Here is a 16,145-nt window from a genome sequence, read left to right as displayed (position 1 = left end):
TGCCCACCCACCACCTACCATGTCCCACTGCCTCACCTCCCACTCTGGTGAGCAGTTACGGGCACAAAGTTACAGCCCATCCCCTAGGGAGTATTTTTTTTAGTGAGAAGCGGGGTGGTGGGAAAGGAGAAAGCAACAACACATACATATATAACAATCACACAAATGCATCCAAGCACACATCCTAATGATCTATTTGCATTTTGCTCAAGGAGTAGGGAGCCTTGCTTCCTCCTTTCTTTCAAGTTGGAACTCTGATTTCCCATGCTAACCATAATGCTACATTACTGTAAACATTTATGCATCGTCAATTTAAACAACACACATACTCTATGTCATTCATCAAAATGTAAAAACGATCACAAAAGAGGCCAAGGCGGAACCGCTGTGAAAGCCGTAACATTTATTGAAGAGCGGACATATGTTTGCAAATCACAGCGCTGCATGGGCATACAATCCGTGGTTCATAATGCCATTCCAAGTGAGCTTTAAATAGAGCCTTCTCAGTTCCTTTTAAAAACAATTAAGAAAGTGGGGGAAAAGTGTCAGTTGCAATTCCATTTACAAAAAAATAAAAAATAAACTGCAGCGTTTATTTAGAATGAATCTGTGCTCGGCTACTTGCAGGTACACAGATTGGTTATTTGGACCTACGCACACATTCCCGTAAGGTAGAACTTTTCCGTGAATAATGGCTTTAGGAACCCAGAGTATCTCAGAATATTGTCAAGCTTAGAGAACATGACAACAGGAACAGAATTTCTACCATTTGTCCCAATTACTACACATCACTTTGCCCTCAAGATATTCAATTCAGCATTTTATTTTTGGAGTAATAAAGGAAAAAATCATCTGACAAAGGGCATGACACAGAATGCATCTATAAAAGACACTTCTCATCTTAAATTTGAAAAGCTGACTTACTTCCTTTTGTTCCAGTGGAAGAAATTTTGGCCAAATTGTAAAATAAAACAAAACAAAATAAAACAACCACATCACCCAGTTCTTAATGTGGAATGAAACTTCCCATTTTCCTCTAAAAGTCATCTTTTAACAGCAATAATAAAAAACAAAATTTCACTGCCAGGCATTTAAACAATTTAAAGGAAAATATCTGTTGGGAAGCCAAAAATAAAAAAAGTTATGTTATTTATTTTTCTGAACTACTTTTTTTTTTTTTTCCTTTCATGGATATATCTAAAACAATGATCATGGAGTAGAAATTTGATTTTATATCTTTGGAGATTCCTACTATGAAGCTAAAGAGTATTTTTCCTTTTTGTTGGGGGGCGGGGGAAGAGTATTTTTCCAATCAAAGAAACTGCAAGTGTAAAACATCTGATGTAGGACTATCTGATGGCCACTGGGATTGCTAAGAGAAAAATTAAAAATTCTAAAAGAGAAAACCTGGCTGATTTGCTTTGCTCTGCACAACATATTTTGTTTAATACATTTCTTACACCTTTATTCAAAGCACAAGCTGTCAGCTGACTTCTGAGCATTCCCTGAACTTGATTGGCCCTTGATCTGAATACAGAATTGGCAATTTCAGGTCAGGCTCTTGCTCATTTCTTGTATACATCTCTGGACATTATATTTTACTCTTTCTCCTTTATTTACTTTGAATTCAGAAATCTCCTACCTGAACATGATGTTTTGATATGTAATTTAATATTACATGTAAAAATTTATATAAATCAAATATTTCATCTAAAAATGCAATTTTATTTAACCTCTTGTTTTTTTTTTTTTTTTTTATTCTCCAATGCCCACACAAGGAACCTGTTTACAGTGCTCAGACTCTTCACACTGCAGAGAACAATCCAGATAAGCTCATCTCAGTTTTCTGGCAGGGTGCTTCCTAGGCAATGGTACATCTGGCTTTTCTTCACATAGAAAAGTTCGCTGATCCACCATCATCTGCTTGGTATCTTGGCTGGATTTATCCCAGAAGAATCTATGGGGGAATGCCCACTTGCACTCCTAATTTGTAAATCACAGTCATAAAATCAAAGGAAAATGCACATATACTATCCACTAATTCGTATACCAAACTTACATATCTAAAGCTATAAAAAAGAAGACAGTTGAAGAAATACCTTCATATGTATCTATGTGACCATTTCCTCAGCCTTGAGAAGTGCTGGCCTTACACATTTGCTCATTGTTTTTAAAAATCACATTCCTTTCATTCAATCAATAAACATTTAGTTCACTCCTGCTGTGAGTGGCCACTGTAACCTTTCTATTCCTTTCTAAAAGAAAGCAAAGGGGCTTTATTTAGTGGGTTTAAGGCAGCAGTAAGAACATGTCAATTTATGCTTGAGTTTTTCTAGTCAGTTTTAAGGTGATCTCTTTCATGTAAGAGGAAAGAAGGAAGGTCCCAATAAAGAAAGGAGGGAGGAAGGCACTTAGCACTTACTATGTGTCAAGCACAAGGCCAAGAACTCTGAGGCTGTTTGATGCAGAACTATAGCAGTTATTTATTTTTCTCGTCTTATGGAGAAGTATAAAAGGCTTTTGATGAGTTCAACAACTGTTCAAGACACCACTCCCCATGCTACACTATAGCTTATGTTCTAAACAGATTCACCACCTGAAGAGGCAATCAAAATGATTCCAAAATTTGAATGAAGATCCGAGGAACTCCAAAGTCAAAACTCAAGGCTTACTGTCTATATTGTTGATTTCACAATACCAAGATGCTGGAAATTTCTCGAGATTGAGAAACCACTTGAATACAGCTATTCTAATTTGCTTCAATTCCTTTGGTGGGAAGGAGCCCTTGCATTCCCCTGAACCAAGAAATATTTTATGTAAACAAAATCTTTCTTTCTTCATCCCCCAGCACTCTGTTATAAGATGAACAGAACAAAAATTTTGCTATACCCCTCCAACTTCCTCAATGTTATGAAGTAAAAAGTCTCTAATTAATGTCTCTTAATGTTCTAGGAAATACAAATCAAGATACTCCTCTAGCTCTGATAATATATTTGTCCCTTAGCTATTTCCTTTACTTTTATCTATGAAAGATATCATGATTTAAAAATGTAAAAATGCTACCAAAGTTACTCATCATAAGAGTAATTACCTTCAGATACAATCCATGGCAAGACTACTTCCTTTCTTTTACATTCTAACTCTTACCTGACCTTGATGTAATGGAAAAGAATCAAGGGGTTCCTTTCACACTTCTCTGCTTAAAGCTTTCTCTCTCTGGCTTTAGGTAAGGAGTCTTTCAGGTCCATTGGCTATTTCACCATTTTAGATTGTGATTCTTAATTTAGGTAGAAGATCATTATTTTCAAATTCCAATAGCAGACACCAAGAGATTTAAATTCAGCCAATTACACTGAGGTTAGACATTACACAAATAGAAAATAAAACCTGAAATCACCAGAGTCCCCTTTTTTTGGTTGCAGTGGATTGCATTATAATGCCAGTGGTGAAAATAATAGATTTTTCAGATAGTGGGTCCTTTCTAGCAACAGTTCAACAAATGCATGTAAATGCACATCTGTGAAATAAATCTGCCACAGATGCTGCACCTGGAAATGAGGTCTTGAACAGGAAGCCATTTATTATCACAATAAATTATATCTGTAATCTATCCAGACCTCCCACTCCTTAAGAAAAATCTAGCTTGGAAATTTGAAAGACTGGTTCACTTGGAAAAAAAAAATGATGAAAGGTTGATTGGAGTTTAATCCTTACTTATCTGCAAACTACACGTAGTTTAAAGGACAACTTATACATGCTTTCAAGCTTAATTTCCTTGCGTTTGCATTTAAGAATGAGACTGATTTTACAGTGTCTAAATTAATCTCTAGAAGTAGATAAACTATGTAAACCTCAGATTTTTAGAGCAGGATTGTGATAAAATTGCCCTTGGAGACCTTAACTGCTCACCTAGGGACCAGCATGCACCAGGAAGAAAATGAATGTAAATTGCTTCTCCTTAGAGTTTCCTACACTGGAGCATCACAATGCTGATGTAAACTTAAACAGATCCTGTGTACTTCCAAGTAGTGCAGGAAAGACTCTGTAACAGGACTGTGCTCATGGGCTTTCAGAAGCTGCCTGCCCCGGGAGCCTGTGACATACCTGGGTCTTCTTTGATAATTTCCTTTAAGTTTTTGATCCCATAAACAGGGCTCTATTTTAAAAAATATTTTATTTAAATTCAATTTGCCAACATATAGTATAACACCCAATGCTCATCCCATCAAGTGACAGGCTGTGTTTTCTAAGCAGAAAAACAAACAAACAAACAAACAAAAAAAAAAAACAAAAAAAACACCCTACCTGCATCCAAAGGCAAGAAGAGTAAGAATTAGAAATCCACCAGATCTGTTGTGACTTCCTTTCCCCACTCTATTCCACCCTCCTTTTGGGCTGTGGTCCTGCAGGATCCGTAATGCCCACTGCCATTGCTTACCTCCCCGCCCCCCCAAGCCTGACATCAGAAGCCTGGGGGTGAGGTGGGATGAGGCACAGCACTGGCCACAGCAGTTCCCAGGGAGCAAGGAAAACGAACTATCACATTCCACAGCTGTTCCTGCTCAGTGTCTGTGAGAGCAAGACACTGTTCCTGGTCCTAATGCTAGGTTAACCTTCAGCCAGGTTAAATAAAAAATGAGAAGTCAGAAAAAACTGTTTGCCATTAGTGATGTTCCTCAGTTCATCAGCTTTATGATCCTACCGATAGACAAAATAACAATGAAAAGCACCTTAAAATAAGAATTCTGTCACCAAACCATTCTATATAGAATTAGATAAAATACCTCAACCCATAAGAACATGGTCCTCTATGAAGTGAAAAAAAAAGGATGTTAAAATATAAAACTAAAGCTACTAATTCTCAAGTTAAAGGCTCATATGGAAATAACGTAATGATGAGCTCATGCCAGAAACCTGCTTTTGTCTTATATGACACTTAAACTTAGTTATCACCCAAATGCCTCAGCCAACCTCATTTATTTTTATCAAGAATTCAGAGAATGGAGGGGAGAATCCCCAAAATAGGCAGGAGACCTGATCTCAAAACCTAACTCAGGACTTCTTTATGTATGATGGTTCACTGCCTCATTTCTAGCTATCATAAGTTAGTTACCCAGCATACTAAGTTGATTATTCCAGATTTTTTCCAAGCAAAAAGTTAAGCTGATGAGTATTTCCAGGGTCATCATCCATTTCCCTTTTTGAAAGAAGGTTCTAAATATGCCCATTTCCAGTCTTCAGGCACCTCATGATCCTCCACGAGTTCTCAAAAATGATATCTAGCGGTTCTGTGATGACTTCGGCCAATTCATTAAGTACTCTAGGATGCCAGCCATTGGTACCTGTGGATTTGAACATATCGGGGTTATTGAGGTTCTCCTTTACCCATTCTTCCCCTAGTCCATCATGGATTCCTGCTTTTTTTTTTTAAGTAAACTTGACGCCCATTGTTGTGCTTGAACTCACAACCCTGAGATCAAGAGTCACATGTTCTACCAACTGCTACTTCTATCTGTAAGTCACTGTTGTCCCTTTTGAGTTACCACAGGAATTTCAAAAAAATAGCTTTAAGTCTCTGCTTTTTGTTTATCAATTTTCTCTTGGAAGCAACTAAATGAAAAAAATGTGTTTTATTTTTCTCAAGCCTACGTCTTGTTTTAAAATGTTTCGTTCTTTTTTCCTTTTGTGTTTCTTGTAAGAATATGAAAGTTAAAAAATTTATTTTTCAAGATTTTATTTATTCATGAAAGACACAGTAAGAAGCAGAGACATAGGCAGAGGGAGAAGCAGGCTCCCTATAGGGAGCCTCATGTGGGATTTGATGCAAGGACCCTGGGATCAGGACCTGAGCCAAAGGCAGAGGCTCAACCAGGTGCTCCATAAAAAAAATAATAATAATAATAATAATGAAAGTATACCTTGCAACAGCTTGTCTCCCTAAATCACACCACTCCCTACAATTGAGCATCCTTAGTAACAGAACAACGGTCAACACACTTGGAGACATTTAAAGGCCACCTATCTCGTGTTCAGAGGGTACAGATCTATTCAACTTGTATCTGCAGCGCTAATTCCAAAAGCACTTTCTGAAATAAAAAAGACTCCAAATCATCTTTAATCTGAATCATTTGTATGCATAAACAGTAGCTTTTTCACATAAGCACATAAAAAGCATAGTTGTGTAGGAGCTGGAAGAGAGGAAGAAGGATTTCTTCTGAAGCGGCACCCTTGTAGAATTCATCTGTTGTGGTGTGGTCACCTGTGCCGATGTTCTGGGATTGCTATTACACTAATTATCACCGAGCTCTGATAGGTGTTGACAGTTTTAACCCTTTCATTGTCACAGTGATTCCTCAGAAACGGAAAGCCAGCCACAGATTACAGTTTCCTGCCCATATGTTGCCGTATGCCCCAAATCCCATGACAGATCGAGACTAGACAGAGGGGAGGAAGAAAGAGAGAGCGCAAAGGAAGAAGGAGGACACCTGAGTCTTCTGTGTGATTTCTATCTGACAGGCAAACTGTGCCACTTGGATTCAACTGTGTACTGGTTTCATTTTGTTTTTCAACTCGGAAAGCTTTTGGTAAAGGTTGAATCAATTTTGGTGTCTTTTGTTTTGTTTTTCTAGTTTCCATCTCTATAGCCTTACCCCCAATTTCCTCTCTTAAAGCTGTGATAAGCAAAAAAAAAAAAAAAAAGTCATGTTGCAGACATCATTAAATGACTCTTTTAAAAATAATTCTGCACATTTCTCTAGGGTACAACAATTTGTTTTAGCACATGCCATTTCACCCCTGCTCAAATAGCCACCTGCTGATGGCAATATGTTAACTAATATGTCATTATTAATTAGTTTGGGTAATATCATCCAAGAACTGCATCTAAATGGAAAGAAAGTGTTACCATCTATCCTCAGGAAGTTTCTTTCTCCAGGGAATCAAGCTCTTTCTGGGCCCTTTTATTTTTTTTCTATATTACTAATACCATACTACTAATTAATATATTCAAATAGTCACTCAAATAAATTCATATCTAAGCCAATGCCTCTATTAAAATCACCTCCTGTCATGAACTATGAAAGAGCAACGTTCATTCTGTCTTGACAAACTAAGTTTTTTTCGGGGGGAATGAGGGGAGATTCTGTAGAGGGAAGCCACCCTAGTATAAAGTAGGCAAGACTATTTGTTTTTTTAAGATTTATTACTTATTTGAGAGAGACAGAGAGGGCATATGAGCAGGGGGAGAGGCAAAGGGAGAGGGAGGAAGAGAATCCCAAGCAGACTCCACACTGAGCACAAAGCCTGATGCAGGGCTCGATCCCATGAACCTGAGATCATGACCTGAGCCATAATCAAGAGTCAGATGCTTTAACCAACTGAGCTACCCAGGCACCCCAGGACAGTCTGGTTTTTAATGCTGTAATAGGTGAATGAATGAAAAGGCATTCCACCAAGAACCGTAATGACTATACACCGCGAGAGAACGCATTTCAAACAGAAAAAGCATAAAGAGCCTCAGGTTACAGCATTAGGAGTTTCTGAGATGGCAGGAGGACCACAGCTAGGATCAAGGAAGAGTCACAAAGGGAAGGAAGATTCTCGGAAGTCTGCCCATGCCAGATACAGCTCTGGCTCAAGTCAGAATGATGGTCTCACCTACCTTGAAAGGTCATTTTTATTCTAGGAAGCTCTGAAAGTAAAGAAAATGCCTTTGGACAGGTTATCACCAGCAAACACAGACACCCTCCATATTAAACTCCTCTAAAGATGTGGACTATGGAATCATTCACAAATCTCACATCAAGCTGACAGCCTCCGAAACCTCCTGTGCCTTTGGTTCAACAAAAACAAATCATATTCATTAAACAAGCCCAGCCTTGCATTTTGCTATTTTTCGTTCTTTGGGGGAGAAGGTAGGAGGCAGACAAGCAGGATTTCTGCAGTTGGGTCATGGAGAGTTTCAAGATGTGAGAGAGTCACAGAGAGCAGTAATTAGCCGAGCACATGTTGCTTCATGATCGCAAGGAAACATCACTAATTTCCCTGTTACAAACATGGCTTCATGCTCTGGCAGCTGACATGCAAAGTGACATCCTTGCTTCTGCTCCTGATAGATCCCACTCTTCATGTGGAGTAGAAATGAACAGATTTTTAAAATTCTGGCCAGTTGTAAGGAGAAAACCGCAGTAAGTCAGTCTTATGGGCAGACAGGCAATGCCAGTCTGGCCTCATTTCACAGAGTTGCTCTCCCCCCTGCACATTTTTCATATTTCCTTTTCCCCCTAAGTTACATGGCATATGCCTACCAAGAAAGAAGCTCTTTCTTCCCTCCACCAAGAAAAATAATAATCTGTTTATATGTATTTATAGGCTTCTTTGGATACAGGTACTAGGTTGACAAAAAAATCATACATAGAATTGTCTCAACTCTGGTCCTTTCTCAAAGATCATGAAAGCCAACCTCAGGTATAAGAAACAGCAGGTTATAGTTTTGGTTCTATTAGTGCTCTTTGGAGTTTTGCTATTTTTAAGGATGATCTGTGAAAAAATGAATGTCAGTGGTTTGTTTGTAATGTGCCAAATTATATCTCCCTATTTCTAGGGAAACACTGCTAAAAAAAAAAGTTTCTACCCTAGTTGGGCTAATTCTTCCCCAACCTGCCTTTGATCAAGACCACTCTCAATCAGAGTTCTTACATTAGGCCCACACAACAAACCTAATTCTTGAACTGAACTGTGAATTTCCCGGTTTTACTTGTTCTAGGCTATTATGGGGAATGGGAGAGATGGGGGAGGGGGAGTCTTTCATTTCACAGATACTTGGCAATTCTAATCTATGTTAGAGTTCCAATCTGAGAAACAGAGAGAGGCAGCAAAAGTTATTTAATGAATAAAGATACTATTGTCCTGTGGTTAAAAAGATTTATGAGATTACATTTTTTTCTCAGTTGATTATTCTGAGTTTTAACTGATTTGAAGTCTGTTTCTCTTTTTAGCTGGTGATTTTCCCCCCTAATTAAAGATAATCAGAGTTATATGGAGGCTACTCCATTTAAAAATCATTTCTCTATTATGTTATTATTCTAAAGGATATAGCTCTATTACAGACTTAGAACCAACAGACCGAAAATCTCTATATTGGTTGCTGGATAAACACACAAAGTGTATATAAATAACTGATGTAATTCCTGACAACGAGGTGGTGAGGGTGGGGACAACTCTCAGGAAAAAATTAAGATTCAGTACAGATACTACCTTCTCTCCTTCTGGATGACACAAGGGGTGCAAAGCTGAATCTTTGGGTGGTCGGGTGACAAGATAAAGGTGTTTTGTTTTGTTTTTTTACATCATGATTTTCTCAAGCTAAGTTTACCAACATTCAGCTACATCACATTGCTTCTCATTTGGGAACCAAGGATGGTTAGAATTTGCTTAGAGAGAGGGGCTTAAATACAGCCTCATTTTAACTGTAAACTCCTCCAAGGGCAGAAAATCACATTTCATATTTCTTTTTATCTCCAGCAGGAACATATATATACACATATACACATATACACGCGTGTGTGTGTGTGTGTGTGTGTGTATATATATATATAAAATGTCACACATGCTACTACTGCCAATTGATTGAATCATCCACAGTATAATTTTTATGTATAATTTCTCAGTAAACTAAGTTCCTATTGGAATATATTAGTCTAGCAAGTCAGCATCCATGCCCTTTTTCTGCTAGAGGAGTCTTACAGGGCAGATTTCCCAGGGATTCAGTCCAAGACTAAAAAATGTTTGATCTACTCCAGAATGATCTACGTATATTTCCTTTTTCTGCCTTTAAACACAAACACCCAAATGCTACATAAACTTCTGTACAGTTATCCTTTCTGTCTTCATCTGTGGTGTGTCTTTGCAAGGTACTGACTGACTACCCACCCAGTCTCCGGAAAAAATTAAGCGGGATAGAAGAAACCGCACTGCTTCTCACTACCTCCTCTGGACCCACATGGGTTCTCAACTTCACTTGGGGCTTTTGTGCAGGTTTTCAGCAAATGGAAAGGACACCAGAGATGCTGGAAATGTTTTTACCCGCTTATTATTCAGCAAACTCTCAAGAACAAACTCAGAGGTTAAAAGACAAAAGCCTCTTTGTTTATACTATCCTCAGGGCATTCACCGATTTTATAATTTCTCCAACAGAAGAGCTATGAAAACTCCAGCTTTCTTAAAAGCACTTGGTTATGTTCATCACTGAATATTCTGAATATGCTAAATTCCCACACACTGAGCCCAGCCCTCAGGGGGCTGTGGTCCGCTGCCCACCGAGTGGTAGCAAGTTCCAGGAGAGCAGGTTCAGAGGCCCTGGACGCCCTCACCGCCTAGAGTGAGAGCCACATCTTATCTCTACCAGGAAGAAATTATCAAGATTTAACTCCTGGGAATTCTGTATTGTTCTTGCAATAATTTTATAATAATTAACAGCTGTCACAACATGAAGCTGGGGGTAGGTCACTGCACTCTGAAGGAAACATGGTAGCCGGAGGGGACAGTGTTTTTAAGAACAAAGAGGGAGCTTGAGCATATTTACAGACTGCGTGGAAGGATTCCATGGAGAGAGACCAAATGCCAGAAGACAAAAGGATAATTATGGATCAGAATTATTATGTGGGATAAGAGTAGATCCCCCAGGGGAGGGATTAGTCTTAAAGGGAAGAGGGGTCATTCCTCATCAGAAATAGGGGGAAAAACAGATGGGCAAAGATGCCAGTACATTCTGAAGGGAAGGACACAAAGGGAGGGAGCAAGCGTGCACACAGCTTACTAGCTCTTGGGAAGGGCCAAGTGGAGGCTCTGAGGAGCTGGGGGTAAGAGGGGCAAGGGTAGGGTTTTCAGCTGAGGGGAGAAGTCTGCAACAGCCATCGAGGGAACCTGGACATGAGATCAGCCTTACAGGTGCCCAAGGACAGACTCTATGGAATTATAGCAAAATGGGCCCTTAGAGGTTTTGTTTATGCTTCAAAGCCTCCAACTACCACCCAAAATCGTGATCAAGACACAGGCCTAGAAATGAGTTCTACAAATCCAGAACAGAAATGATGAAAATGTTAGAAAGTGCTGAATATCAGTGTTCTGGCCTCCGGCACAGCTCTTCAAAACATACACGGTGGGTCTTTTGATGAAAGTCCTGTTGGTGAGGGTCTCAGTTCCAGCGGGCTGGTATAGCAGAACACCAGCGACTGGTTGGTTCATAAATGAAAGATATTTATTTCTCACACTTCTGGAAGCTGGGAAGTGCAAGATCAAGGCGGCCAGAGAGTGTCTGTTGAAGGCCCTCTTCTTGGTTCACAGCCACCATCTTCTCACCGTGCCCTCACATGGCAGATGGGGTGAGGGAGCTTGCTGGGGTACCTTTTATAAAGGCACCCGTCCCATCCTAGTGCTTTACCCTCATCAATCATCTCCCAAAGGCCCCACCTCCAAATACCATCATACTGGGGATCAGGTTTCAACCTAGGACTTTTAGAGAACACGTGCAGTCTACAGAAAAGTCTGTCTCTAACGAAACTCATGTGCTACTTACTCACTGAAGGATTCTCATCTCTCTCTCTCTCTCATCTACCATGTCATAGTAAAGCCATCTATTATTATCTACTAATGGTCTGAGGACACCATTAGCACTAATCCACTAACCCTTACTACAATTATCACCGATATAATTGCCCCTAACACTATGTTTATAGTAAATACTATGAGTATTATTTTAAAGATTTTATTTATTTATTTATGGGCGACACAGAGAGAGAGGCCGAGACATATGCAGAGGCAGAAGCAGGTTCCCTGCGGGGCGCGCCCAATGTGGGACACGATCCCAGGACCCCGGGTTCACGCCCTGAGCCAAAGGCAGACACTCAACCACAGAGCCACCCAGGTGCTCCAATACTATGATTATTATTACCTCCTTGTCCTGGCAACTGGGAGCAACTACTATTTATTCAGTGACCTTCCCCTGTGCCAGGCACTGTGCTGAGAACATCGTGTCTTTATGCATGATCTCCCTTACTTCTCACCATAAGCCAATGTAATGGCTAACATGCATCCAGTTTCATAAATGAGGAATCTGAGGCTTTAACGTGTAGATAACCTGGCAGAGTCAAAGGGCTAATCAGTGGCAGATAGGGTCTGTCCAACAGCACAGCCTCCCCTTACAAAAGTGTGTCTGAACTCCCATCAGTTTCGATTGAGAATGTATAATAAATGAGCAGCGTTCCCCAAAGTTCACATCCCTTAGAAGGTGAACTTAGAAATGAGGCCTCTGCCGAAGGTTGAGGTTCTTGAGATAAAATCATCCTGGATTAGGGTGGGCCCTGAATCCAATCACTGTGTCCTCATGAGGACAGTACACAGAGAGACCTACAGAGAGGGGAAGTTCATGTGAAGACAGAGGCAGAGAACAGAGACATGCAGCCTTAACCAAGTCATGCTCAGACCCCTCTGAAAAGGGAAGGAGCAGAGGATTCTCTCCTAGAGGCTTTGCAGGGAGCATGGCCCCACCAAGACCTCGACGTCAGACTTCTGGACTCCAGAAAAATGAGAATAAATTTCTGTTGTTTTAAGCCATTCAGTTTGTGGCACTTTGTCACAGCAGCTCTCAGAAACTAATACCTTTCACAGAAATATAGAACTTCTCAAATGCTCTTAGGAATATTTTTAATCACTTCATTGTTTTTGGCATTACATGCGAATGTGACCTTAGGCAAAAGGTGTTTTTATTCAGAATATTAAATATTGTGCATAATGCTTACTTAGATATTATATTTAATGTCATTTATAATATATAAGGAAAATTTTGCTTCTTCAAATTAAATAAATTATGTAAAGTATTTAATTATGTAAGAAAAAACTGATATAAAAATACATTAAAAACTATACACAGTGTTTAGACATGGACTCTGTGTATATTAAAAAGCAGACTGAGGCTTAACCATTTGTTACAGCATCAAAAATACAAAATAATCAGAATTTGAAATGATTGCTTTTCTTCTGTTTAATGTCCAAGGTTTATTTATTATTTATTTGAATAGTTATGATTTGCTTTAAGTCACAAGATAAGAGAAGTTCCAGTGGCTATTTGCAAGTATTTCTCTATAAATCACATACTATATTTGTGAATATTTTTATTTCAAGTTCAAATTGACCATATTTTTGTTTTGATAAGTGATTGATGAATGAGAATTTAATGTGCAAGGTAAGCATATTTGATCCCTACAAGGTTTTCACTTTAAAGAGGAAAATATTTAAATAATTTTCATTGATACATTTAAAGACATATAGTAAAACAATAGTTATTCCCAACCTAGGAAACTTTTTGACTCCTCCGGCAGCTCAGGAACTCTACAGCTGGAAAATACTGCAATATTCTACATTAGCAGTTCTCAAACATTTGCTTCCAGGATCCATTTGCATTTTTAAAAGCCATTGAGGGTTCCAAAGAGCTTTTGTTTATGTGGGTTATAACTACTGATATTTATTGTACTTGAAATCACAACTAAGGAATGTTTAAAATATTTAATAAAAACAGTAAATGCATTACATGTTAACCTAAATAAGATTTTTAGGAAAAATGCATTCCTCTCCCTCCAAATTAATAAGAAGAATGGCATTATTTTACATTTTTGGATATTTCTTTAATGGCTAGTTTAATGGAGTGCTGGGGTCTCACATCTTCCACATCTGATCTGTGGCAATACTTTTTTTTAGGTGAGGTGGCTAAGTAAAATCTAGCCTCACATAGATGTGTCATTGAAAAAGGAAGATTATTTTCATAGTTTTAGATAGATAATTGTAGGTATTATTCATGATGAGATGCCAAAACTTGACAATAGGCAGCTGTCAACCAGTATCTTAACAGTCCCAGTGTGAAATCTGAAACCACATCAATGACCTTTTCATAATGTCTACTATATTAAAATCACTGGTGTATTTTCTGTGAATGGATCTCTTCCCATATATGATTTTCCCACATCATGCATTTCATCATTTGGAAAATGGCAGAACAGTTCCTGGGCTATGCAGATCTTCCAAATATTAACATATATCATTATTCAATACCAAAAAAGGAAATTTGTTCATGTCACCACTCATATCATCAAAAAAGCCTTCAAGTCCTGGGAAACTGTCAATCTCACTGTGACCAATACAGGTTTTAGAAAACGGAATTTTTACTTGAATATTCAAATTTTATCATCAACGACAAATATGCCTTGTTCAATATCAATGAGCTATCTCCTAAATATCCAAGTCTAAATACCATGGTTTGTTTCTCGGTTACTCTTTCAACTGAAAATGATGTTCCATGAAGAAAGCAGCCAGTTGAGCTAGCAACTCCCAACAACAGCAGGTGTGGTTTGCAGAGACAAGGTTCATGGATACTTCCATTTGCAAAGGAAGTCTTTATGGGTCTGCAGGGGGGAGAAAAGAAATCTCCTACTCTCTACGTTCTTGGCTGAGAAACCTCCTGTAATGAGAGACTAACAAGAGAAAAACAAATTTAATTTAATTTTGTGTGTATGAAGGCCCCAAAGATACGAGGGCCAAAGATGCAACAAAAGCAGGTAGCTTTTATACCTTTTAGACAAAGAAACAGTAAATGTAAAGAATGGACAAAGCTAAGAGAGGTTTAGGCTTAGGGTAGAAACTTAGTAAAGAAGTAACAAGGTTTGTTTATGGAGTCTCTTGGCCCTGAACTCCCTATCTCTGGTGATAAGAACGGCTCCTTTCCTCCTGGCACTGAGAGGGGACCATTCACATGGAGATTTATTTTCTGCTTTCAGAGAGACAAAGGAAGTCAGAGCATCCTTTTTGCATAAACCATTTCTTATGGAACTTTAATTCAAAGTAATCAGTTTGCCAAAGTGGTACTATTTGGGGGCACCCTGCCATCAAAAGGTTCTCCTTTGCTTACAGAGAATATTTTTTAAAATGTACACAGAGATTGTGATTTAATAAATTTACTAATTTATATTGCTTCATCAAAGACATTTTAAGGAAAATGGCTTTGTGGAGGGGGCATGTATAGGTAAGGAATACAATAAACCCTAATAAATGGCAAAGATTGTCACAGTGTTGCTAGGAAATAATTATTACCTTGTAGACTCACACTTTGAGAACCAGTGCTCAATCACACTTCCAGATGCAAGAGGCAAGGTAGAGATCACAAAATCAACACCAGCAAAACTGTGACCAACTTTATCAGTCCAGAATATAATTCTGCCCTTTGAAATAAAAGCTCCTTCCTAGTAATTGTTCTGTATTTACCCTTCCGGCTCCCCATTTGCCTTAGCCCCATGAAACTGGAAAGTCTGGAGCCTTCCTGCCATGAAAGCAAGTTGACTTTCCTCTCCAGTCTGGTGAGAGAGATTGCAAAGATAGCTGGTCGGAGGGGGTGGGGGTGTCTCTAAGGGACTGTGCCTGCCAACTTTCACAAGAGCTTTTGAAGTGACTTGGGCAATTCTGAACACAGCCAGCCCGCCGCATCAAAATAATTGTGGTCTCCTGGCATCCCACCCAGCTTCCCGAACACTGAAGCATGGCCTCCACTGGGCCTTGACCTCACCTGCCAAATTGGAATGAGCAGGGAAGCAAGGCAACTGTCATAATCCTCTTTAGCAATTCCTCGAAAAGCTTATTTGTATGTTTAGTGGCAGCCAGAATGAAGGACTATCCAGGGCATCTGTGCTGTTTGCTATTGCTCTACTTCTTCTATGGGTTTGGCAAGGGAAAAGAGGGACATTCTCAAATGTCCCACAAAGGCCACATGCTCTGATGCCATCATTCAGAGTCTCCATGACCATCAGCCAATTGCTTTAAAGGAACAGTATTTATAAAGTCATCTGAATAATGCTCAAGCTGCTGGTCTTGTCCAAATTAACTTGGAAGACACATATAAATGGGTTACCCAAAGCAGCAAAATATTTAACAGGACTGAGTTCCATCATACACTGAAAGTCTTTACCACAACATACTTGCTACTATGAAGTGATGGTTCCAGGTTTGGGGAAAAAGCCCAGATCAAATGACCTCACAGTTACAGTACAAGGTAGCCTAATGTCACTTTGTCCAGAGTAAGCCCAGAGGGCCGTGTGTGTTTATGT

General features: G+C 39.1%; 1 protein-coding gene across 1 annotated transcript in view; it reads right to left on the bottom strand.

Annotated features, from left to right (window-relative positions):
• Positions 1-383: 383 nt before the first annotated feature.
• The window catches only part of SAMD5 (sterile alpha motif domain containing 5), a 57,444-nt gene continuing 41,682 nt past the window's right edge, over positions 384-16,145 (bottom strand). Inside the window, exon 2 of the mRNA XM_038526297.1 lies at positions 384-5,342. Coding sequence (XP_038382225.1) covers positions 5,280-5,342 — 63 coding nt within the window. The 3' untranslated portion in view covers positions 384-5,279. The remainder of the gene's footprint in view (positions 5,343-16,145) is intronic.

The sequence above is a fragment of the Canis lupus genome, chromosome 1, assembly GCF_011100685.1.
Source record: "Canis lupus familiaris isolate Mischka breed German Shepherd chromosome 1, alternate assembly UU_Cfam_GSD_1.0, whole genome shotgun sequence".
NCBI lineage: Eukaryota > Metazoa > Chordata > Mammalia > Carnivora > Canidae > Canis > Canis lupus.
This window is presented reverse-complemented; position numbering and strand designations above follow the sequence as displayed.